This window comes from Lethenteron reissneri, chromosome 20 (genome assembly GCF_015708825.2).
Source record: "Lethenteron reissneri isolate LAM-NWPU_2019-01 chromosome 20, ASM1570882v1, whole genome shotgun sequence".
In the NCBI taxonomy this organism is placed as follows: domain Eukaryota; kingdom Metazoa; phylum Chordata; class Hyperoartia; order Petromyzontiformes; family Petromyzontidae; genus Lethenteron; species Lethenteron reissneri.
In genome coordinates this window covers 4,306,001-4,331,275 of record NC_083798.1, presented here as the reverse complement: position 1 = coordinate 4,331,275, position 25,275 = coordinate 4,306,001, and the positions used below count along the sequence as shown (strand labels likewise).

The window sequence follows — 25,275 nt, the reverse complement described above, 5'->3', positions numbered from 1 at the left end:
GTTTTCTCTGGACTATAAAACTCAATCCAAACTTTTGATGAAAAAAACAGGAAAAAGTGTAATGATAACCTAGGGAATAGGGTACTACAATGTTTCAACTGCTGTGCAGCAAACCAAAACATCACTTCAATATGCATGTGTAACGGAATGTCTGGAAGACTCCAGCTTTAGTATTGCTGCATACCATGGTCAGCATGGTCCTTCTCATCTGAGTTGAAGCTTCCCTTTCTCCTCCGGCCCCTCCTCCTGACCAGAGGGGCCATCTCGGCTGGTTGCGAAGGGCTGGGCTCACCGCCACCATCGGCCGTTTCGCTCTGGCCGTCGTTCATCCCCACGCGCCCATCATCATCGTCATCCTCGTCCTCCTGGTCCTCCACGTCCTCCACGATGTGCAGCCGGTCATCATCCTCCTCCAGGTCACACTCTCGCATCACCACGTTCTCGAAGCTCACCACTGCGCAGCGACACACGAGGGGGACCAGGCGCACACAAATCAGCAACGCGGTGCAACACAAGAGCACATCTACCGAGCACGTGTCAGTTACCCCAATTGCCGTTCTCAGCGTGAAGCGTATCTTTGCGGTGGCAGCAGCAGCAGCAGCTAGAAGCCAGCATGCTGTGACGGGCAATGTGATGTATTTTACAATCCAAGAGGAACAAGGTTACATTCTCAGTCGAAAGGTAAACAGCCACAGACAAGATAATATATATCTAAATTAAGTGACCCCTGGTGTAGATTTCTAAGTTCTATAAGTGCCTGTCACATAGCGCACTCATAGCTGAATAACTATCAGGGGCAGCAACTCAATAATGTTCTCGTTTTTTTTAAGACAAATAATTCCAGTCAGCATGCAAAATCAGAAAAGACAAAACGTGAAAACATTCTGAAATTGCTAACTTGCCAGGCATTGTTTATGTATATAATTCTGTAGTGGGGTAAAGTGTCTCTTATCTAGCTGTTTCCATGGGTGCGTTGACGTCAGGTGAGATAGAGAGTGGGTCAGCACCTTGCAGCGAACTGCACCAATGAAAATCCCTGTCCCCTTTTTGTCTAGAGGCTTGACATGGCACAACTGCCCATGCGTTGTCAGTCAGGTTGGAAAATGGCCAAACTTTCCCAACGTTGAGAAAGCCAATACATTCAAAAGAGTCAAATATATTTCCATTAAAAAAATTCCCAAAGTAATTCAACAGGTCAATGCAACTAATTGTGGTCATAGTAATGAACCAACATTAAATCATATTGTGCAGTGATTAAAGATTTGAGGTGTTTTCGTATATTCGACAAACTAACCACAATTTAGTTGCACGTACTTTAATCTTGAGAACTGCTTGAGATGCTGATGATTATGAATAGAGTGGCATTGGAAGAGATATCATTCGATCTACTCGACGCTTATTGGGATTTCAACAGAAGGCAAGTCGTTTAAAAGTTGCAAATTCACACTCCCACGTACACGTGAATTCGGCATCATAAATTATTATTGTTTTTAATTCAACTGCCGTCATGAATTGAAGATTTCCACGCTGCTCGCATCAGCAATTTAAATTTATGACGGCCCTGAAAACGGCCGAGAATTGTGTTGCAAAAGCCTTAGTAGGGTCATGAATTTAAAACCCACGAAAGCTGCCACATCCATGGAAGGGCCTTATGTAACTCAATTGCTTGATTGACTATAGAATTACAGCACCGTGCATATTTCACATTGTACGCTTGTATTTCTTTGCCATAAACCCACAGTAAAATATATGGAAAAAAAATACATGATTCATATGCTATATTTTATATACTATTCTTGTGTTGAGACTATTGTGGTTATTTTAAACTTCAACAATATTAATTGGTACTGTGTTTTGTGCACTCCTTACTTTCTTGTAAACTACATAGTGTTGTATTTGTAGACACAATATAATTTGATTGCTTATCTAGTAGTCATGGCTGCCAGCTATGACCTATGAATCAGTGCCGCCGCAATATGAATCACTATCATGTATTTAAAACCTGAACATCACAAAACAGAGTAACAAGCACAAATTGTACCGACGTGTAAAGCTGAAAGAAGAAATTCAGATTTTAGAAAACAATCTAAAACCCGAAACATCACGATCACACAACCGGACCTTGGCAGGACATTTACTGTTCACAGCAATGTCAACCGATGGACGAATCTCAAGTGACCCAATAACGGCAAAGAGATTTATATAACGGCAAAGAGATTTATAGCATGAATTAGGCGACAACCAAAGATGAGATAAAACGATGAATTCTCGGGACATGTACCAGTGATATTGATTGCGGCAACATGCCCCAAGTAACTGACCATGGGCCTGTGGCATTGGCTTGGAGAAATGTACCCGGCAGCAGCAACTTTAAACATTGCTCATGATGAAGATTCCCTCGGCAGCTGCATGCCCAAAAAACAAGTCAATATGAAAGTGACCCAATTATTACAATCTTGTACCGCTCCTGCCACTCCTATGACTTTACAAATAAAAATTAACAAACAAAAAATGACACACTTGTCACCAACGTTGCCTTAAAAAGAAAAAAAATGACTACAGCATGACACACACACACACCAGCAAACCACATTGCTTCACTGCCTTGAAGCTGTGACCCGAGTTCATTAAAATGTAAAGCGGTGTTGAGACACCTTGCTATATGCAGCGTTCCATGCCTCCTCTGGCACCTGCTGTGACTCGTTCCAAGAGCCGACAAGCGGCAATGAGCCCAGGGATCTCAGATCCACTCGCTCCCAAAGCTCACTGATCTGCACTAACTAACAAGGCGAGCGCACAGAAAGCTCATTGTTGCTGGCGTGAACAGCCGCGCGTGCATATGCACACGTGAGCACGCAAACACACACACGCGCGCGCGCACACACGCGCGCCTACACATGCACGCACGGACACAGATACACAAGCGACGCAGTAACAGCCGCCTGCCAGGAACAGGTGCAAATTAAGTCGCACCCTGGTGGGGAATTGCAAAGGGTGGGGAGTCAAGTTGGTGGTGAAGAACTTCGCAAATGTTCAAGAGCCAATCCATATGCCGGGCAGTCACCTGCATGAAGCATCACACACACACACGGAGACCAGAGGTGCCAGAATGTTTGAAGTTAACCCGAACTCAATCAGGGACAAAGAGCAGACACGTACAGGCTTCCTGCCTTGGTACAAGCTGTGTGGTCTTCCCTGCGACCCCAAAGACTCGACTCTTATCCAACATGCAACGCACCACTCAATAGCGTGTATTTGTCTTGGCAATACTTTTAGAGGAACACTTTGCTCTCCAATGAATAAATCACTGGTTACTGTAAAATATGACAGTTTTTTTTTATTGTAGAACTTTCTGCACAAATTGGAAAACCTTAATGTGCCACTGAAAATGTAATTTAGTGTTCAATGTAATGCAGTTGATTTTAAGCGAGAAGTACATACTCTATGTGTATGTTTAATATTCAAAATAAATATTTTAAAAAATTGTATTTGGTCCTTTCAACTGTAGGTCTACTTTTTTCAAGACTAATGCCAAAAAATAAAGGTATAGGGTTACAGTTAGGGTCACGGGTCACAAGGGGTGGCGTTTAGAGTTAGGCATCTGGTAATATTAGCTTTTATATGTTAGACTCTTAGTAAATGTTGACCCAACCAGTAACTTTCATTGTTCTCAGTTTGTATTAATGTGTTTGTTAACCGACAATCGTGTGTGTGGGGGGGGTAAACTCAAAAATGATATAAATAACTGCATAAAAAAACATTGCACAACATGTAACACGAGGCAAGCAATCCCATCGGGACTCAAGTGATTCAATTACAACGATGGCCCTCGCTGATTTCGCAGGCTTCTTTTTTTTCTTCCCCAGAGCAATATACCAACAACAACAACTGTACGTCATTCCAACAATTACGGTAGATTTTTACAAGCGAGTAGCAATCCCTTTTAACAATAACATCATTACGACACTGCGTGTACACCATCGGCCCGTGTGCTCGTGATCACAACAGGTGAAGAAAACAAAAAAAACAGAGGTTTGATTAGAAGGAACCTCCAGAGGGTTAGTTGAGGCTTATTCTCCCAAAGCATTCTTGGCACAGTGGACGCTAACACGCTCGGGTCAAGTTCCCCCGCTCTCCACGCAGACACAAACCAACAGGAATTTTATGTTTCCTTGAATTTCGCGAAGGGACAGGCATGGACTCTGTGTGGCCAGAGTAGTGCTCTAATACCTCAAGTCCCACCGGGCGCGTGCCCTTGCACACACCACGCAGAACACGAGGCTGTCTAAATAAACCAAATCTAAGCAGTGCATCAGAGAGGGGGGATCACCCCCCCCCCCCCCCCCACCACTAAAAACTTTCAGAAGTTTTTTTTTAACCTCACTTTGATGATAAAATATGCCCCGTGTCAATAACACTCCAGATTGAGACTATTCACACATACACACACCAAACCTTTTTAAGTATGTGTACATATATGGATGTTATACAAAACTTAATTTAATTTAAAAATGTCGAGATCAGCAAGACATGTTGTAGTTTTTTTTCTCTCTCTCTCTCCTGTTTGTCATAATGCAGTTCATAAGTTCAGAGCACAAATGTTTCCAGCCAGCAGCAGTCTTGTTGCCAAGTCAAACAGTTACACAGAGTTAACTTCAAAATAGAACTGAATAAAATACATTCTCTTTTACTTTATGCAATCAATAATATTACATACCTTGCTGAAGATCAACTGCCATGGCCTTTGAACGGTGATCCAAAATCTCAGTTTTGTTGAAGCACTCTAAAAGAGCTGCTACTAATAAAGAGGTCCCAAAATGATGCAGGATAAACAACCTATATAACTTGCACGACAAATCCACGTACGGTCACATATGCCATCCCATTGCTGTAGATGATAAGACATAAGACTGACTCTTAAGACCAAGCTATGCTGGACTGCCTAACTGTGTCCCCACGTGCAGAATAATGTATGCCTGGGTACACATGTTCTACCTTCTGTTTGGCCTCATCTGCCACCTGAGCCAGATCACCTGCCATCGGCACGGGCAGGAGGTGAAAATTAGCATGAGCCTAAGGGAGGGGGGCTATGCTAAATGTGCGTAGCCTGTGGGCAGGTTAGCTGCAATTGGATGCTTCCAGAACATAGTCACTGTGATTGGCTCTTGCTGTGGTTGGCTCTATGCTCTCTCCACCCTCCCCCGCTCAATTTTTCTCCTGCTTTCTCCCACCATCTCCCCGAACACACCCCTGTCCCCCTCGCCCCTCTCCAAACACCCCACATGCTCTACCCTTCTCTGTTCCTCCCCCACATCCCAAAGGGGCTTCAATACACACTGGGGTCTGACTCATTGCACCATCTGACACTAGAGTGTCCATTCCAGTTGTGCTTTACAAAAGAACATGAATATACACACGTGCCACGTACACAGGTCTGCACCTGTGCACTTGTGCGCACATACACCTAAGTGCCAGTGAAACTTGCATCCTCTGTGAAGTGTCTTGAAGTTAATTGCAGCAAGGTAGCGCAGAGCAGGTAACACCTCTTGAATTTGACTGAAAACTGTGATTCCCCATTTATTTACCTTAGCAGGTCTGTTTACGTTCGTTCTAAGCTGCCAGTGTGAGCTGGGTGAGGGCTGCACATGCTACATCCTGCTGAGATGAACAGAGGGACACGGGCACTTGAGATTTTTCATCTGGACCCTTCACACCGAGGCCTAAACTACTTAAAACAACAGCACGTTAGCAGACTTAGAGGCTTAATCTCTTCCTTATGTGGCTTAAGTGCGGATAATTGGCAAGCCATGTGAAAGAAAATAAAAAAAAATCAATGTGCTCATCAATCCTTTAATGAAAACAAAAAATAAGAAATTGTGGAATTTAGTTAGTTCTTCTAAATCAATTGAAAGTTTTTAAAAGACCACACTTTTTTTTTTACAAAAGACTGACGTTTTTTTAAAAGTAAAATACATGTGTCATGATGCTCAACTGAGAATTATTGGCAGTTTTCAGCCAATAATAGAAATAACACATTTTCATGACAGCTGCCTGTCCATCCATGGTTACCACTGCTGACGCCCACGAGTCGTGCTTATTTATGAACTCCAGAGGGATAATCGGCTGCGTTGACCCCAACCAGTTTGTGTGTTCATGTCTATAACAAAGACAAAAATCCCCTGTATAGCTTCAATACACTTTCTGGGGCAAGTGGTGTTAGCGAGCACCTATGAAGGCCAGGGCACGGCACACGAGGGGGTGGGTGGTCAGCACCACACCCGGCTGCTTTTGTCCCCCGAGTGGTGATGTTTACACACGACACCAGGTACTCATTTCAGGCTGAGTCGACCTAGGGAAGGTCCGGGACCGATTCAGATCATCGTCACTGGTGTTGGCCGTGAGCGGGAGTCGAACTCGGGTTGCCAGGTTCGTAGCGCGGCTCGCTAACCGCTACACTACCGCTCATGTATATACCACTGCATACACATGCACTGTGCACACATCAAGCATGTACATGCACAGACTAGCACACATATTCCGCATACACACACGGCACACACATACTAGAGGAGAGGCTTGTACACATGAATGGGCCATACGACTCTCAAAATACTATAAGCAGGCACGCAGAGGCAGAGCTTTGTAACAACAAGCAGTGTGTTTACAGAGCAAGCAACCATTTCAGACTTGATCACCCGTGTCAGGACTGACAGGGCAAACAGCACAGGTTGTGGCATTTTGGACGACCCCTGCGAGTCCCCTCGTGCCGAGCCTCGAAGCACGCCATCTGTTCAGGTTCATGCATATATCCTGGAGGGGTGTGTGATCCATGCTGCGCTTTACGCCAAGGTGACAGCCGGAACACAGGATCCAGTCCGACCATGTGTGTTGCCACTAACCCTCTCACTGACAGCATCATCTTATTTCATTAAGCGCCATCTGTGCCCAAAATGCTAAAATGCTTGTGGACAATTTATTTTATTTTTTGGTCTTATTTTATTTCGGTCCTTGTTTTGTGCCACATCATTTTATTACATGTCCCGAGTGAATGTTGAACACTGGGAGACAGTTTTCATATTTCAGAGCCTATGAATGGAAGCATTATGATTGACCTGTTGTGAAGTTATAAGTATTTCTTATTTACAGATTAGTTGATTAAATGGTTAAACTTTACTGGCACTTATCAAGCATGCTCTTTTAATATTGTGAGATCAAAATCATTGGCCTGAATAAAACACTAATTCAATTAAATTACACTGCTGTATTTTGTAAAAAAAAAAACATGTGAACATTACAGAGGTTATAGTGCAAATGTATGGTTTAAACGCAATTTTTATTATTCGTATTAACATTTATTATTATACTCTTATAACCTTTAATATAGCAAGGCCATATGAGAAAAGGCCCAAAGGCTTTCAGGATGTATTCTAATTGTGCAGTCGTACGTGCTGTCTTCGTTAATTTTTACTGCATAGGAAACACTAACGTAAATTTCCAGAATGAAGACAATGCTTAGTAATGAGCTTGAAATTATGTTTAAGAGTATTATAGTTTAATATCCCACTTTGTATTTAAATATTCAATATAAACCAAAAAACTAAATGGCTAAATTAGCCGAACATATTAATGTGAGTGTGAAAATATATACTTTATTGAATATGTATTGAATACAGGTGAGGAATTACATTCGTCAAACTTATTTTTTTAAGTGGCTGCATAATACATGATATTGGGTACATTTGCATTTTGGATAAAATTACGTTAGAAAGTGAATTCTGATTAATTTTATTTCACGCAGAGGAATTATTACTACTCTAGATTTAACTCTAGAATATGCCACTGCACTGAATTGCTTCCCTTCATTTAGTAATGCCAGCACTCAAGCTGCTAACTGGTACCAATTAAAACGCAATTTCTTTTCCAGTCTTAAAATAATAGGTTCTCATTCAAGATATTTAAACAGCCAACAAGCCATTGTACATGTCTCAGGCTCACCCAAATTACTCACTATTGAGATGTGTAAGCCATGCACAAACTTGAAACATAATCCTGTCCAGGCAGCAACAACAACAACAAAAAACCCCACAGCATATTAAATAAAGTAGGATGATGGTCATAGCACACAAGTACCTTCCGTTATCTCTCTCATACCAGTGGCTGTCAAGGGACTGCCAGTGAGGCAGCATGCAATTAGCAAGTTCAATGTATTCAACAATTAAGAGTTAATGCGGGTTAATTAATATGCAAATCCCACGGCAGATGTGCGTCCGTGTGGTTGCGAGCATACGGAAGGCCTTTTTTCATGCATCCCTCCCCAGGCGATCCTTGCTTGCGTCTCGCCAGCTGTCAGATTTGTTTGCCGCTACAAGTGGGAGGGCCGAGCACTCTCAAAAATACGGGCGCCGTTTCATAGCGCGTGTAACAGAGGGCCTCAAGGCTGATGGCGCCCCACTCCACCGTGAGAGGTCCACCCGTTCAGGACTTCCACATAGCCCCACGGGCATGCTGGGATACGCACATTAACCTCCACTGTGATAGCTGATCGGCTCCAATTTAGCGCTGTGTTTGACCGCAAATTAAAACTGTACAGAGTTATTATTAGTATTTTAACGTTTTTTTAGAAGGCGCAACACGCCCAACTAAGGTATTCAGAGCGCAGTAGAGAAAGAAAGAAAATTAAATATCTAGTTTATATCATGGGAAAATTGGTAGGTTTTTAGTTGCGTTTTAAATGGGAGAATCTCAGCGGTCAGGCACAGTTCTTCAGGCGGGAGCGTTCCAAATCCACGGGCCAAAGAGCGAAGAAGCCTGAGCTCCGAAACGTTTCTGATGACAGCGTGGTTGACGGAGGAGCATGGTCGCTGCATGTGAGGACCTCAAACTCCGAGAGCAGGGATTGCAAAGCTGCGGTTTGTCGGTCCAATATTGAGGCAATTGCTGACAGAGTGCTTTGTTAATTAAGCAGCATAGTCATTTTAATCATGCACAGAGCTCAATTAGGTCCAGTGTGGGGGAATTGTGTCCCGACGAGAATGAGCAGTCAAAATGCACAAAATACCAGGTTTATTAAAAATAACAGTTTTTTTTTTAATACTGTCAATGACAGGAAAGGATATACTCAATGTTTGGCTAACTTGCCTTCTTCAGGGAATACTGAGGTTTACATTGATAGTCACAGATAGTCATGATGTGTGAAGTTTAGTGATGGGTTGAGTCAGATGATGGACTCAATCGGGCAAAGTGACTCATCAGCAATGGTCAGTTCATCATCTGACACCACGCAACTTCACCCACCAATACGATTTAAGATTCTCAACGTCAACTTCAATACTTCCCGAATATGGCAGGTAGGCTGAAACGTTGAGATAGTCCTCTCATCAAGAATGTTTATGCAAGTACAGTAGTGGACCACAGTCGATTGAGAGGCTGCGTGTGTGTGGAGTAAAGTGTGGATAAGCTCACTCCTTCCAAGATGTGTGGCCAGCGTGGAAGAGTAGGCCAAAGGACCCGGTAGAGGTGCTCTCTAGAGCTCCCTCTAGTGGAGGACTTTCCACCAGCAGTGGCAAGAGAAAGCAAGTGCAGGGCTGCAACTTTGCCGTTATCTTTAACACTACTATGTGAACGTGCGTGTGGGTAATTACATGTCCTGTATACAGGGTAACGTGAATTCATGCGTGGAAAACATCGTGAAATTCTGTCATATATAGGGGAAAGCATACTAAAATCTGAGCATGGGATACAATTATCCAGATGTAGGCCCCCGTCGGCCCATCACCTCCACCCCGGGCTACAAGCTGTCCCTACCCCCTTTGTGCACCCTCAGGCACCAAATACGTTCTCCCCTTGGGACCCTGAAACAGCTGCGTCCCAAGACAACTGTCAATTGCCCCACATTCTCTGTGGCCTTGCCGCATGTCAAGCACTGTCGGAGACATTTAAAAAAGGACATCATTTTGTTTTATTTAACTCAAGTCGCCAGCAGGAAATACCGCAGAAAAGATAGTATATACACAAAAAGAACAGGCGTTTGTATATGTAATCACTTAAGATTTGGTGGCTAAGAGCAAAGCGAGGCTTTTGAGAAGATAGGTCTTAAAAATAAATTATGAATAGATTGTTTAGAGAATGTTGCTTTTATTTTGTTGTTTAATTGCATCAACAATTCCAAGAGCAGCAGATGGAGCTCATTTGGCAAAACCGGCTGACCAGTCGCTTTTCAGACCCTCGCACCTTTTGACCTCTAACCTTTACTCGTTATAAAAGGTCAAAACTCAAAATGTGACTCACAGAAAATTTGAAAGGTATTCACCCCACGACACATAATGAAGACTCACCAAATGAGCTGTACCAAGAAAGGCATGCAAGCGTAATGCCAAGTCATATGCGTGTTGCTTTTTTTTCTTGTCAGGCTTCGATAACTCACAAGTTTAATCACTTTGTGTGTGAGTCAGCGTGTACGTGTTGCGCATGACGTAGATTGTGCAAGGCTTCAGAACCTTAAACCGTTATTGCATGAGTGAAACTAAACACTGCACTCGCTCACCGTACGTATATAGGAGTGTGGCTAACTTAAAACATTTCGGTGGGACTCTGCGAATTGGTAGCTCGTTAGGAAAAGTCCTGCGACACGTGAAAGCAATATAGCAGGCAAGCGGGAGCTGATTAATGTTCCGCAACAAAGTCTCAGCAAGGTGCTTCCCTGACCCCCATCAAACCTGCATGCCTGCCCCGATACACATACCTGTCCCAGGTGCTGCCCAGCTGGAACCAAACAAAGGACTCAGGGGAGCAAGGAGACCTCCTCTTGCTTTTGTGACGGAAATGAGCCCCCACCCGCTGGGTTGCAGTTGGTCATGCAAGTGTAAGCATCCACTTCCCAGCCACCTGCAAGCCAGGAGCGGTTATGTGCTCTACCTTTCCTGTCCAGCCACTCCCCAGTACGGCCCTCCCAAAGTCACGAGTGCTATAATTCAGAAGCAAGGGTGGGAGGAAGAAATCACTGCTCCTCCTTTGTCATTTAATGTACTTTTCCTTCCTGTGCCTGATTAATGTGTTTAGGGATTCAAGAAGCCTCTTTATGGCCTATGGCCTAAGCGTGAACAAATGTGAGCACTAATTACCGATGCAGTTGAAACACAGTTGGTTTAAAAAAAAATATTACCGTTTTCTCATAAAATGTACAGTTGCTTTGCATGAGCTATATTTCGTCTTATATTCACAGTTAAATGGTAGGTGGGTAGAGCTATAGTTTCCACCTATCTAGATTTGACCCAGACAGTCCAGGAAATGGCATCTGGGTTTGGGTGGCAGGAATTTGTACCGAGATCTGGTGGAATTGTGTTGAACTTTATTTACAATTGAATGCACAGTTTTGATAGACTTTGGCTGATAAAAATGTGCGCAGGTTTGGTCTGGGTAGAAAATGGAAACCCCAATGATGGAGTAGCAGTGGAGTGGTTTGCGCGCTGCGCTATTCACCCGGTCACATGAGTTCAATCGCCGGCGGCCGTAATATGTGAACCGGTTCTGGCGCCCCTTCATGAAGGCTCATTCACCACCATGCAGAAGTGTCGTCAAATAACCCCCAGAATCGACACAAAATGACGACAGTTTTATCCATCCAGTGGTGTGACAAAAATAAGTACATTATCATTTATTACACAGTAATTAATGTAACCAAGCGTGGTTTACTGATGTGTGCGAATAGACCAATGACAATCCATTGCTGTTTTATTCCAGAATTTCTGATTGAAATAACAGATAAAGATTAAGTTTCAAGATACATTTTCAGGAGGATCTAGTATTGGGATGTTTAAGGCAATTCCATTACTGACTGTTTGTCTTACTAGAAGGTAACGCTCAAATTTCAAAACAGTTATACAGTACAACCACTATTCAAGAGTCAATTTGCTGTACTGCTCAGTGGATTTGGGAATTTCCGAAATCTGCATGAGCCACTATCCATTTCCTTCCTAAAGACTGCATCACAGGAATGCACCATCACAATGACTTTTTTAAATCAAATTATATCACAATATATTCTTATACGTGATGATCCATTCATATATACTTCACTGATTTCTATGGACCCTCTTACTTTCTTCCCAACACCGATTGAATCAGTATTGCGAAAGCAATGGGCTCCCTATCTTAGAGAGGAGATTGTTCAAAGACGCATTGAGTTTGTTGAGATTGGTGGGAGACTTGTCTACGTCTTGAAATTAAATTGTATCTTCTCTGTGATATCTCCCTGGTATTTTATTAAGGCATTTCTAAATAAACAAAATATTGATATTTTTGGCACAAAGCCTTAGACACAAATCAACAAAACATTAAATTAAACAGGATACAACCACACCTAATGCAATATTGTTCGCAATATTCACAATTTCAATTGTCATTGCACAGTGCAAAAGTGTTTTGGAGAGTGAAGATAACAAAACAGTTCTATAAATAAAAACCAAAGCCGATGAATGAGCCACATTGGCATTTGCCAAAAAAACACCGCTCATAAATAGGCACAGGTGTAGAGTCTTAGATGCGGACTGTGCTATTTCCTCCAAGGAGGTGCTTCCTTTGTCAGCACATCCTGCTCACACATCAGCATGTTCAGAACGTCCGTGTGGGGGCGAGTTCTAACATTGCCACATTTCCCAGAAGCCCTATATATATAAAAACTATAATTGTAACGGTGACGTATAAACGACAGAGGGTCTAGAGTTTAAATTACTCTATCAATTAAACTCAATGCGTTCCCATTACAATACTAAACCTTTTGGCAGAATTAAGTGCTAGAAGTGGATTATACAACAGAGCATCATTATAGTATCGGCCATGAGGACTCCTCTAGCACATGTTGAACTTTATAAGAGAAAATAAATATAACAACTGTGCGTGTGTCAGTTCTCAATGCCTATCACGCTGATCATATTATAGCCATATACGGTACCCCCGCTGCAGTTGTGACAGACTTCCAGCTAAGGCAGAAACACACCAGGACAAAAAACCAAACGCACTCAAGGGAAAACAGCTAAATTGAAGTCCCACCGCCCAAAAGCAAAGTAAGCGCCGTTAATTAAACTGGAAGCAAACGTAGAGGGAGAGAAACTGTCCGTTACCTGAACATTTCAGCAGTTCTCTCTGAATGCCAAGCTTCTTGGAGATCAGACACAGCATTGTGAACGCGTGATCTAAGCGAGGGAGAGGCGCGTATCTCTGTAAGGTCCATGGGCAAGTCGAAATAACGTGAGCTAGGCACTGAGGCTCGCTCTATTAATATAGCGTTCAAGAACACGAAGCCACCCCCTACACTTTCGGCACCACCCACTCACATTCCTGCACTATAACACAAACCTAGCACCCCCCCCCCACCTCCACGACCCAGAATCTCAACCACCCTTCCTCAAACCCCCCCCCCCCCCCCTTGGCGCCCCGGCAGTTTCGCCCCCGATAAATGTTGATAAAAAAAAAGACACACAACACACGAACCGTCACAAACTCGCTTTCCCACCGTGCTTTCCAAAAAAAAAAACCACCCCTCCACAAGGTAAGGGAGCAGCGATGGCATCCGCAGTCACCTCTTTCCCGTGAAAGAAATGACCCGACCGGTTTCCCGGAAACGTGACGAAAGGTGCACGGCCACCCCGAGTGAATGTGCTTCACAGCTCCGCGTGTGAGTGTTGGTGTTGTTGCTGCGTGTCCGCGAGTCGGGGAGCCACTCGAATTAGGCACCAGTTGTTGGCTTGGTCACAGCCATTGGGACTGCCTCAGCCTTCCCCCCCCCCACACACACACAACCCTCACCTTCCGTCTGGTTATTAGTAACTTTATAGCGTGCGTTCCCCGGACACTTACATATCTGAAAGGGTACAGTAACGGCCAATACGTCTGGTGATTTGCCATCTGGGATGAGATAAGCCAACAGGCAGTTTACGGGATTGCGAGAGCCCAATCATGATTTCCCAACGGAGTTTGTTAGACGTGGACTGTATATGGGCTTTGTACACGTGGTGTATACATAGTGTATTTAAAAGTGTGTGTGTGTGTTGTGGAGTATAAGCTGGGGATGGTCCATCAACTTATTTACGTTACTTTACGAGGGCTGATGCTGGGTGGGGTATGTGCGCCCATTTAGAATAACAGCACAGTACCTGGCACGGGCACATGGGCACTCTATTAGGTTAACCCAGTAGAAAAAACATACCGTGGGTATCAAGTGTAATAGGTATCAAGTGTATTAGGTATCAAGTGACAGCGGCCTCAGCCGTGGTAACAGAAGGTGGTTTCATCAGCCTACTTTACCTGCATTTCTAAAAGCTCTAGCTCACAGAACGTGCCACAGGTCTTAATTGCAATGCAAGCAGACGATGTGACTTGAGTGTAAGTGCTTGTGTGAAGAAAGTGCGCGCGCACGCACGCATTTCATGCGCGTTTACGAGTTTATGTTTCTTGTCACTCATCCGCAGGAGCTTGCGTGCGGTGTTTGAAGATCAAAACACGACCTCCTCGTGGACACAAAAAAAGGTACTGTCCATTTTTTACGACGAATACATGCCGTAAATGTGAGGTTCAGAGTACACATCTGCACGCAAACTTAGACAGGCAGTTTTAAAGTGAGTCATTTAAAACGTATGTCTTAAATGTTAAAGAGCATATAAAAGCACGCACGCAATCACTCATCTCTGTTGATATTCCTAAGCCAGCAGCGGCAGTCACCCCACGTGGCAACCAATACTGAGAATGAATCACCGATAGGAATGATAATTTACACAGGGCCCCGTTGAACGAACTACAACAGCGCATCCTTTCGTTTTAATTACATTGCGCTGATATTTCACGTATTTTTTTTCTTGTTGTCCAAACTCCACATTTGCCAGCGGCGGTCGACGCAGAGCGGACAAAATCATCGGTCACCACCGCGGAGCAATTCCGCTTTGCGGTGCCGAAGAAGGGCGGATGAGCAACGCATGCCACGTGCCCCTGCCTTCTGCGAGGGAGCAGACAGAACGTGAGAACGGGTCTGCAAGACTTCCTGTGAGCAATTTCCAGCACTCTCAGCCACGCGGGCACCTCAACGCCGCCACCGCCATCGGGTTTCAATTAGGTCCCCCTTGGTACCACGCTACACCTGGCAGAGGCTCCAATGCCGACCGCATGTGAAATGCGGGGGAGGGAAGGCCGTGGGGGGATGTGTACGTGTACAAGGGGAGGTATGGCTGTGGAGGCGGTGGGTGGGTGGGTATCGCACTTAAGGGAGGGTTGAGTCTGCGGGGAATATAACGGTGAGCCTGGACTCGGGGCCGAAAACACGCACCGCTCCCCAACCCTCCACACCCCCCCCAACCTCTGCCCCACCAATCCTCTCTCTCACTCTCGCTGGGCCGGATGGCAGCCCTTTTCCAGAAAGTTACATTCATGGGAAATTCCGTCGCTCTCCAGCTGCTCCCCAATACCTCGTGCAAAAACGTAACACGAAAAAAAAAACACACACACACCCCAAGATTAATAACAACCATGGGGCTCTGGAGCAGCTAGCTGTTCTTAGCATAGGCAACTTTCCCAACACGTAACAACAGTTGTGTGCTCTCCAAAGAGGGGCGGTTACATGAACGCTTCGGTATTTTCAACAAAAACATCCTACTACGTATAGGCGGAAAACAGTGTTGTTCTTAAGTAAGGAAAATACGTACGTCTACATGAAATGTGTTACTAGCTGTTAATGGCATCACCAGGTGCTCTTGTATTTTAAGCTGAATATTTTGCCTTGCTGAGGAATACAATTAAGGGTCAATATGGAATGTGTATCTGCTTAATGTGTACAAGTTACAACTTCTGACCAATCATACGTCTTATTATTTAGACATTAGCCACCCAATTAATATCAATTTTTGGTGGTCAGGTGCCAACTTTGCAATGGCTTCAGATTTTAAGAGAAGGCAGTGATGGTGAGGTGTGGGGGCATCAACAGCAGTGGCTGTGACGATCGCTAGGCCCACAATGTCTTGTTATTACTACTCTTTAAGATACTCAGCCAAGCTGTGTCTGTCCTTGTACCAACGTCATCGGGAGGACTATATTGGGTCTGAGTTATTTGTAAAGTCAGTTACTCAATAATTGTCCACGTTGTAGTTCTCCAGGGACCTCCACTGCATGCGAGGATGAAGAACCCAGGACCAAAGACCCTAGCAAACCTTCCCACATTTGTCAGTAGAATTGCTCACCAGAGTAGGCTGTTAACTCCGTACTCATGAGACTCACGTTGGCGGTTTAGGTAATGCCATTCCCAAATTGTAACCACATTCAAGTGACGAACGGTTAAGCTAGTGACTGTTGAAGATGTTCCTGAGATTATGAACGAGAAAATAGTTATTGAGCTGGCGTTTTACTAAATAAAATAAAAAACTACGTATAATTTATACACAAGAATAAAACTGTCCAATGGAAAAAAAAATCAGTCGAGAATTACGTGCAGAAACAGGATATAATCTATATTTGACCAACAATGTTCATTGTCTTTGTTAATGGTGAACAAGTACAATGAGAGAAGCATCACTCGCCATGCGAATGGGAACACTGTTGCTTGCCTGAGCCCACTTTAATAGTAACACAGCTAGAGCATCATCGTGCTCATGGGAATACCCCCGTAAAACGATGCAAGATAAATACAAGAACACAGCCCGAGTCTTTTATAGCCTTTGCTGTGAGCCGGAAAGAGAGCCTGCATCCAGGTCTCCCAGCAGAGCCTCCTGAAGCAGGCCACCCTTGAGAGGGCTTTGCATTAAGCTCACATTTAAACAGAAACATTTTCAGGGAACTTTCTCCAGCCATGAGGTTTTGTGAATCAGTGGGGACTTATCCTTTTTTGGCACGGAAAGTGTACAGATTTTTCTCCGCGTGGGTATTGTTTCTGACAGGGCCTCAAAACCATGGCAGCTTCTTACGGTGGGATAACAATGGGGTAAACACGGCTCACAGAGCCATGGAAACCTCGCTTAGGAATGGAAAGTGTGGGCAAGGGTCTAAGTTTAGTCCACGTGCAGAATATGCATACAGTACAGCATCTCCTTTGAGCTAAGTTTTGGCAAACAGACACCCAAGTGAAAAAAAAGCAAGGACTGAGGCTGCTCTACTTTCCGTGTGACTATTCGCACCAGCAAACCTGACGAGAACGAGGTGTGATGGTTGAAACCGTTTGCCAACTTTTAATTAAATTCACGGGATGGTGGCGGTGCACATTTAAAACACCTGTGTGAGCTGGCATCAAAGTTATTAGCTAAATTGCTGTGAAAGTGGTCCCAAAATAACTCGCCAACAACGAAGTGGAAATATTGGGAGGTTCAAACGTTTGCTTGACCTGCTCTCGGTGTACGTACCTGCTCTAATGCTCACCGCTGTAGGCCGGTGTGTAATTTCATCTAGTTCTTGATAAGCATTCTCACTCTGTCCATTACCTTCAGCCCGCTTACACTGCATGTGCATGCATATTTGCACTACACTTTACTATATTGTTACATAGGATAAGAGAAGGTTTATACCTAACTAACACAAACACCGCAGCCGGACTTTGCAGGTAACAAAAGGAATGGCACAGCTAACATCCATCGGGGCTGAAGCAGGCTGCGTTGCGTGCGCGCGTTACAATTGCCACGGGGCAAAGTGAGTATACAATTGTGTGCTAACTCGACTCTGGGGCATCAGACTTCACATCCCATTACAGCGCTGAACACAAGAGAGCCACTGCGGGCTCGCACAGCCAAAACGAGGGCCAGGGGCGAATGCCTTCCAGTAAATCTGTTCCCGATGTCAACACGTTTTATTCACAGAGCTGAAACCTACCCGATGAATAGATTTGCACAAGGACCCCCCCCCCCGCCCCCTGTGAGGGTGGGTGAAGTCAAACGGAGTTGGCCAGCGATGTTCTGGACAGAGTCACAGCACACAATCATTAGATACAGGACCTTTTGCATCCTGGTCTGAACAGTCCAAACATGTCCTGCAATGTTTTTTTTTTTACAAAACAGGGGGAAGGGTGTGGTGTCGGTACTTAACGATTATAAATTGTACAAGTCCAGATTTCTTGTTTAAGGAAACTTTAAAAGATACTATCATTGGCTAGACTGTAGGCACACACCACAGTGTTGAATCAGAGCCCCAGTTAGGTTAAAAACAATAAAAATCCCCATCACTTCATTTTGGGAATTTTCCACTTTCACACATTGAGACTCGTGAATTGTGCATTCAAGGTGATGATGACAATGTGAATGTCGTTTTACTTTGCGAGCAAACACACTAAACCAATATCTCTGTGAAGTATGCATCCAATGTGAGGTTATGACTTCCAATCCAAGTGACCATATGCATATCTATCCTTCCACGTATCTGTCCCTCCACGTAAAACAACAACTATCTTTCACACACCAGCCACACAGGCTTCTGGGAGTGTATAATTTCAACAGCATTGGTTCAACACGCGCATACTTTGAACAAGTTACAACATTCAGTATCTCATCAGCATTCAGGCTTACTTGAACTAATGAACTGCCAGATGTTTGAAAAGTTCAGTGAGGGCACCTGAGTCGTAAAATTAAACATTAACGGCAGTGAATCAGGGCAGGTTAAACAACCTTTAATCTCACAACTGTGGTACAACGACAATTACATTTCAATTTTTACAGGTTTGCAATATTTCTACATCGTATACATTTGTTATGTGTACAAGCATGTAATACATTCTGCAACGATGTTCTTCCTGCTCTACAAATTACACGTGTTATAAATGAATGCTACTTCATAACGATGCCGCTGGCCCTGGCCTTGCGGTATCTTGCAGGCATGTTAGTGCCTTGTAGCCACTCACTTAGGAGCGATGGAGCGGATAACGGTGCGAGTGTAAACATTGCTCAAAAGTGCTTCAGGAGTGAACTACCCCAGGCAGGGTGGCTCACCTCTTATCTTATGCATGTGCCACCGGCCGGCCAATCGGGAGTGGCCATCTAATGCCGTGGGTTGGTTTATTGCACGCTTGGCAAAATAACCATGGGAAAACACCAAGCGTTGGCCTTCGTTTTGCATCGTGAGTGCACACGAGGAACACATTCCTACTCCCTCCATTTAACGTGCAGTTAATGTACTAATATTCTGTAGATTACTGTGAACATGGGACTGCAGTGGACGGACGTATATAGTCGGGTGAGCAGAGTATTAATAACCACGTGAGAATCCATTCAGAGAAAAACAATTATGCAGCAGAGATCTTGGTTAAATACATGTAAAGAATACATACAGGGTACAATGTTGAGTACATTTGCCGAAGTGCAAATGATTAGTGTCACACGAACGTAGAAAACTTCGTGGCAGTTTATTTTTTATACATTTCCACATTTGCATATCCTTAATTACGGCAGAAAAAAACGACATCGCATTATAATGCTGAATTATTTATGTATGGTTATGAAGAAATTGTTTTTTATGCAAATAGTACATACCTGAAATGCATTTTGCCATTAACTCTACAAGGGACTTTCTACCAACTACATTTACTATTCCTGTATATACATTAATATATATAATGCATAGACCTATATCTCATGAAAGCACACTATATGCTGATCTGGAAATTCGACTGGGCCATGAAAGGGTTTCTGGTGCGGTGTACGCGATGACATTAGCAGGTGGGGGAAGCACACACCTGCTGAAAGCAACGTGCAGTGCACGCATCATCATCATCATCATCACTCCTCAGCATCCCAACCTGTTGTGACACCATTTCATAGCTGCGAGGGCTTATTTTAAAATATGACCACTGTACGCCACTCTTCACTGCACACATAACTGTCTTCAAGCTGCTACTCAAATGGATGTTCACTTAAATAGGATTATTTACGAGCACAACGGTCCTGCAGGTCTCCACTTATCCAGCACATGCATTTTAGCCCCAGCAGTGCATATAAGTTAAATCAAATTAACTATGAGTAAGGTTTGCCTGTTTTATACTTATTTCACACACGAAATAAAACACACTGGAAATGCCTGTTTTTGAGTAAAATATGGGTTTTTCTGGAACAATCTGTCTCCTTGGAACTTTAAAGTCACACGCTGGACCTAGTGTGGTAGACATAATGTGCATTGCAACGAAATAGCAAATAAACACAAATATAATAAAAAAAATATCAGGAGAAAATTAGCTCGATGTACTTAAATTCGTGGATAGTATATCATATTTGTACTGGTGACAGCCTGCTTTGTATGCCAATTTTTTGTATTTTTTGTTTGCTAAAAACTGATGAAAACATTTAGAAGTGACTAAATAATTAATTTACTTTGGCTACCTAATCAGTAACACCTCATGGAGATGACTGGATTTTTGTGCACGCTTTGCATAATGGTTGTGGCCACAGTGTTAACATTTTCAGGTAAGGCATGTAATCATGGTTTATATCATCCATGCTGGCAATGGTCGATATCTACACTACTTTTTTTACCCTAGCTTTCAGGCAAAGCACTCAAATCTAGCACACCTACTGCAACAGCAGTTTAACATTCGATTATATTTTTTTCTCCCACAGTACATCAAAGTGCTAAATTATGAGAGTTAACATTTTAGCTCGTGCCGAACTAAAGGTTAAACACACACACGTTACCAGAATAGTCTTTCAGGTTAGATTCACTGGGGGGGGGGGGGTGGTCCCCAAAAACTTTACACTGAAATGCACATTTCGCAGAAATTGCTATATTCTGTGAAAGCATGATTACAAACGGGTATATATTTATCAGGACTTCCGTCCTTTATTCACCGCTCGACCTTACCCTGCTCCGTAGATAGTAGGCACACAAACCCCTTGCCTACACCCAGGAAAACGCATTGTGTGGCATTCCGTGGCTTTGCCTGCACCCTTGTATACTGGGCTTCAATACAACACTTGGGAGGGCAGGTTCCGCAAACTTGGCAACTTCACAGTCAACATTTTACAATCATCGTCATCATCATCGTCATAATATATCCTGGGTGTTTTTTCGAAAGTTAAATATCTACAGATTGAAAAAAAATGGCTTGTAGTATATGGCACGAGCCGATGGTTTCAGACACATGACGTTTGCGCCTGTCACCATCCCAGAGTGGATGGAATTGTCTGACTCCGTACTTCCAGCACCACAGTATCCCATGAGCATTTCTCCCTCGTTAAACAAGTAGAGAAACTATGTATATTCAATTACAAACGTGACGATCAGTCGATCATTGCAAAGTGTGTGTGTCCGGTATTAAATGCACCTGCATTTAATACTGGTTGACATGGAAATGTTCACAGCATCAGATCACGAGACTCACGTTGACTCACATTATTTTTCCTGGCTCTCATAGACATTTGGAGCGGTATATACCATGACAGTGTGCGCAGGTGCGTTCATAAACATAATCATATCTCACAAACGAGCAGAGTGTTAATTGGGGGGGGGAGGGGGCGAGTCATGGGGTGGGGGGGTATGAAAGTGGTGATAATTAGAAATAGGCTTTATGGTCAAAGCTTAATGCTACAACACACTGTACTACAATACAGAGGGTGTACGTCTCCAGTAACAAGCAGCAGAGCATGAGTATTAATACAAAGTAAGCAGTGCCACTTCATAATACGGTACTCCAATAACTCCACTGGCTCCAAATGAAATCCCAAATCAATTTGAAGATCACACTCACGGTTTCCAAGACCCTCTCTCTTCCCGCTACTCCCTTCCACGCACTCTCCTACCTCACCCCTCTCATTTCACTCTACTCCCTTCCACGCACTCTCCTACCTCACCCCTCTCATTTCACTCTACTCCCTTCCACGCACTCTCCTACCTCTCCCGTCTCATCTAGCTCTACTCCCTTCCACGCACTCTACTACCTCTCCCGTCTCATCTAGCTCTACTCCCTTACACGCACTCTACTACCTCACCCTTCTCATTTCACTCTACTCCCCTCCACAAAATCTCCAACCACTCCCTTCCAACCTTGCAACCCATTGCATGTGTACATTTCACAAAACTACTTGATCTACCAACCATTGCCTCCAATGCACTGAATTACATGAGTGTGCCAGCATGTAAACTGACCAAACTTTAGAATTCTATAGTATAATGCACATCTTAGCTAGTTGAAGAGGGTATGTCCACCTCAGTCTCAGTGACCTTTACGTTCCCAAAAGTCAACTTTATAGAGAAACAATATTGCATCTACAAATTGTGCTCAATGAAATTGAGACTCCATTTGTTTTTGCTGACAGGTTTTTGTCATATATTTATACCTTAGCCTAAGTAAATTACCAATACCAGCAACTATAAAAATAGGGTCAAATCTGGCTGTAGCCTGATGAGGCCGCTTGTAATTACCAGTGAAACGTCGGAACTCGAATTGTAAATGTTGTGGGTTCAGTTTAACACGTAGGCTTTCGCGACCAATATCATCCATAATAGAGGTTTTTGGGTTAGATCGCGTTCACGCTCCAACACACCGGTGTCTTGAACTAGTACCAAATTGGCATGTTTTGTTTACGTGACAAACCTTACTAATTGGCTGTGTCGGGTGATGGTGGGTTTAACGACACATTTATTTACCTTTATTATGGACAGGGTCACTCTCACTGAAATCATCACTATTTTAGGCAAAGCTAAATGTGGCAGTACCACACTGGACTTGACTGTTGGGTACACCCTGAGTAGAGCCCTCTTGTGGATTAATACCAGCCAAGCTTTCTGGAGAAACATACGTGGTGATTCACATTAGGGATTTGCTATGGGCCAAGTATATTATTATATTATTGTCGACTAGTTTCCCACACAGAAAGAAAATTACAAGACTTTCAAGTGAGCAAAGCAGATGGTTGAGAAAGGCAGACAGGTTAATACATACATGCAGACAGGTTCAAATATGGTGTTGGAGGAACAAGGTGAATGGGTTACTCAGAAATAAAATTAGTCAATGCTGTTTGATAAACAGAGCTTCCTTGACGTACTTCCCTAAAATAACAAACTCAAGGCAAACATTTGAAACTATCACATCGGTTCTGTTTCTGAAATTCACAAAATAACACTTCAACTACACCATTTTACCAGTGTTATAGTATGCCAACACCAGTGTTCCCTAGAAACGATGTAACTGAGCAGACAGTTGAATGATCAGAAAGAAAAAAAGAAGTGTGCAGCTCAGAAACAAATGAGTTTTGAAGAGTAGGCCATCATACTTCTAACTGGGGTTCTCCAGAGCTTCCTCTTCTGCCAACAGTGACTTTAGCATTTTTTCATTTATTTTACCAGGTAAGGCCCACTGCGCTACATAGCTCTTTTTCAGAAGCAACCCAAAACTGCAATGAGGGCCAATCAACTTCAAGGACAGTGCATACATTATCAGAGTTATGCTTTTTGCATTATGACTGCAGGTATTGTGGTCTATGCAAACATGACTCCTCGTAAAAAAGGTGTCAGTTTTGTTGCCAGATAAAAGGGTAAAAAAACAATTATCATATGTTTTACTGGCAAATGAGGTACCAATGGTGCAATGAGGCCCGTTTACCTCCTTCCTCGGAATACGTTACCACCACAGTCAAGTGACGTAAGCTTTTGGACCAACTCACCTATTTGTCGCCTTAGGTCGGCGTTCTTCATTGCAAGGCCCGCGGGCCACTGGCGGGCCCTGGTGGCCTTTAGTATTTCCCCTGACGTGCGGCGCCCGGCAATACACAACACGTGACAATACCGCCCATCATCGTGCTGTTAAACCCAATGGTTTCAAATGTGTGGCGGCCCTCACACTGATGATTCCTTATCGGCGAAAATGGCCCCCCTCTGAACATTATTGAAGAACGCTGCCTAATGCAATTCTCGTACAAAAGAAAACCCTGTTATTCTATGGGTAACACGTTCACTGTGTTACATCTCCTTCACCTAAGTACGAACCAGAAAACCTTGCATCCATGTCGATTACGAGGTACACATTCACGTATTGCACTTATGATGTACCCCTCTTGGTATGGCAACATGGAGGACTTCTCAACAGGTCATTACTCCGGTAGCACGCTACACTGAGCTCTGGAGGAACTTGAGACTATGTCATTACGCTACCCTCACGGTGAGACTTCTCCATTGCTTTTTAATGTATCGAGCACGCACCTGCGAAACAAAATGAAATATACGAGCAGCTTCCGTGAAATGGTCATTTGTGTCGCCTTTCTCATGCAGGAGAACGCGTACAGGACTCGGAGCTGTCGCGATGGCAGTACCGTATGTATGGGGTACAGATGATTTGTTTGTTTAATATCACGCTTGCTGAGCACAGGTCCAAAGGCCCATATTGCCATGCAGCCAGCAACAAACAGTGCGAGTGAAGTAATAAAGAATTATTGCGCTTCATGTTTGTGACCAAGTGAATGAAGTAATGGCTGATACAATTTTGCAAGGGCTAGATAGATGGACATTTTACACAAATACGGTTGTGGCTGTAATTATTATTTAGAAAAATCTGTCGGGTCTCCAAAAATCATCGCCCAGAGGTTGATTGGTTTTAATTGTAAAACCAGGATTCGCCTTAAATTATATAATTCTATAGGTCTCCTGCTGTACACTAAAAAAAATATTCAATCCCTATTATCGGTGAACCAAGTAATTCGCCTCCTTTGGAGTGTGATGCCAAAAACTCATACCAAGTGTGCAAACTCTGCTACCAGGAACTAGATTGGAATACAAATTCGAGTTAAGCCTAATTGTCTTTTGGCCAGAAGTAAATGGCAAAAGCAAGGATAAAGCTCTCAGCAGTTTGTAGAGGATTTAGTCCTGCCAATGAATGTGCCAAACATAGCCTCTCATGGTACCGAATAAAAGGCTAGATAAGCTAAAGGACAGGGTAAGAAACACAACATTGACGGTAAATGTTGAAAAGTGTCCTGTCAAGCCTGTGTCATTTCTATACACTGACCCTCAACCCACCTCCACTCCATCACTACAAAGGGAAACTGGTGCTTGTTGTCCCAAACATGAAATTGGTAGTAGTCAACCTGACACAGACCGAGAGTGGTCGGCTTACGGCTCTGCCGTGGTGAAAGGACCTGCAGTCTTCTAAGGCTTCTAGTGATTTTACACCTTTCGGTATTTCAATAGACGCTCTCCATTTGTGCCGTGTTGGAGTGTATTGCCCTTCCTGTGTGGCAGGCGGGCCTGAGAAAAGTAACGGTCAGAAACACTGTGAGCTGGCGGTGAGTAATCGCCGTGTAATAGTAAAAGCACTGTTGTTGGGGGAATGACGTGATG

The 25,275-nt window shown here is 43.7% G+C and overlaps 1 protein-coding gene across 4 annotated transcripts in view; it reads right to left on the bottom strand.

Annotated features, from left to right (window-relative positions):
* LOC133344612 (zinc finger E-box-binding homeobox 2-like) overlaps positions 1 to 25,275 on the bottom strand; it is a 75,904-nt gene that overhangs the window by 16,048 nt on the left and 34,581 nt on the right. For 2 of the 4 annotated variants that reach the window (XM_061554624.1, XM_061554623.1), the window contains exon 2: positions 185 to 454. In XM_061554624.1, the coding sequence (XP_061410608.1) occupies positions 185 to 454 (270 nt within the window). Of the gene's footprint in view, positions 1 to 184; positions 455 to 4,717; positions 4,939 to 13,118; positions 13,250 to 25,275 lie in introns of those variants that run through there. The other 2 variants (XM_061554625.1, XM_061554626.1) reach the window with 2 other exon arrangements.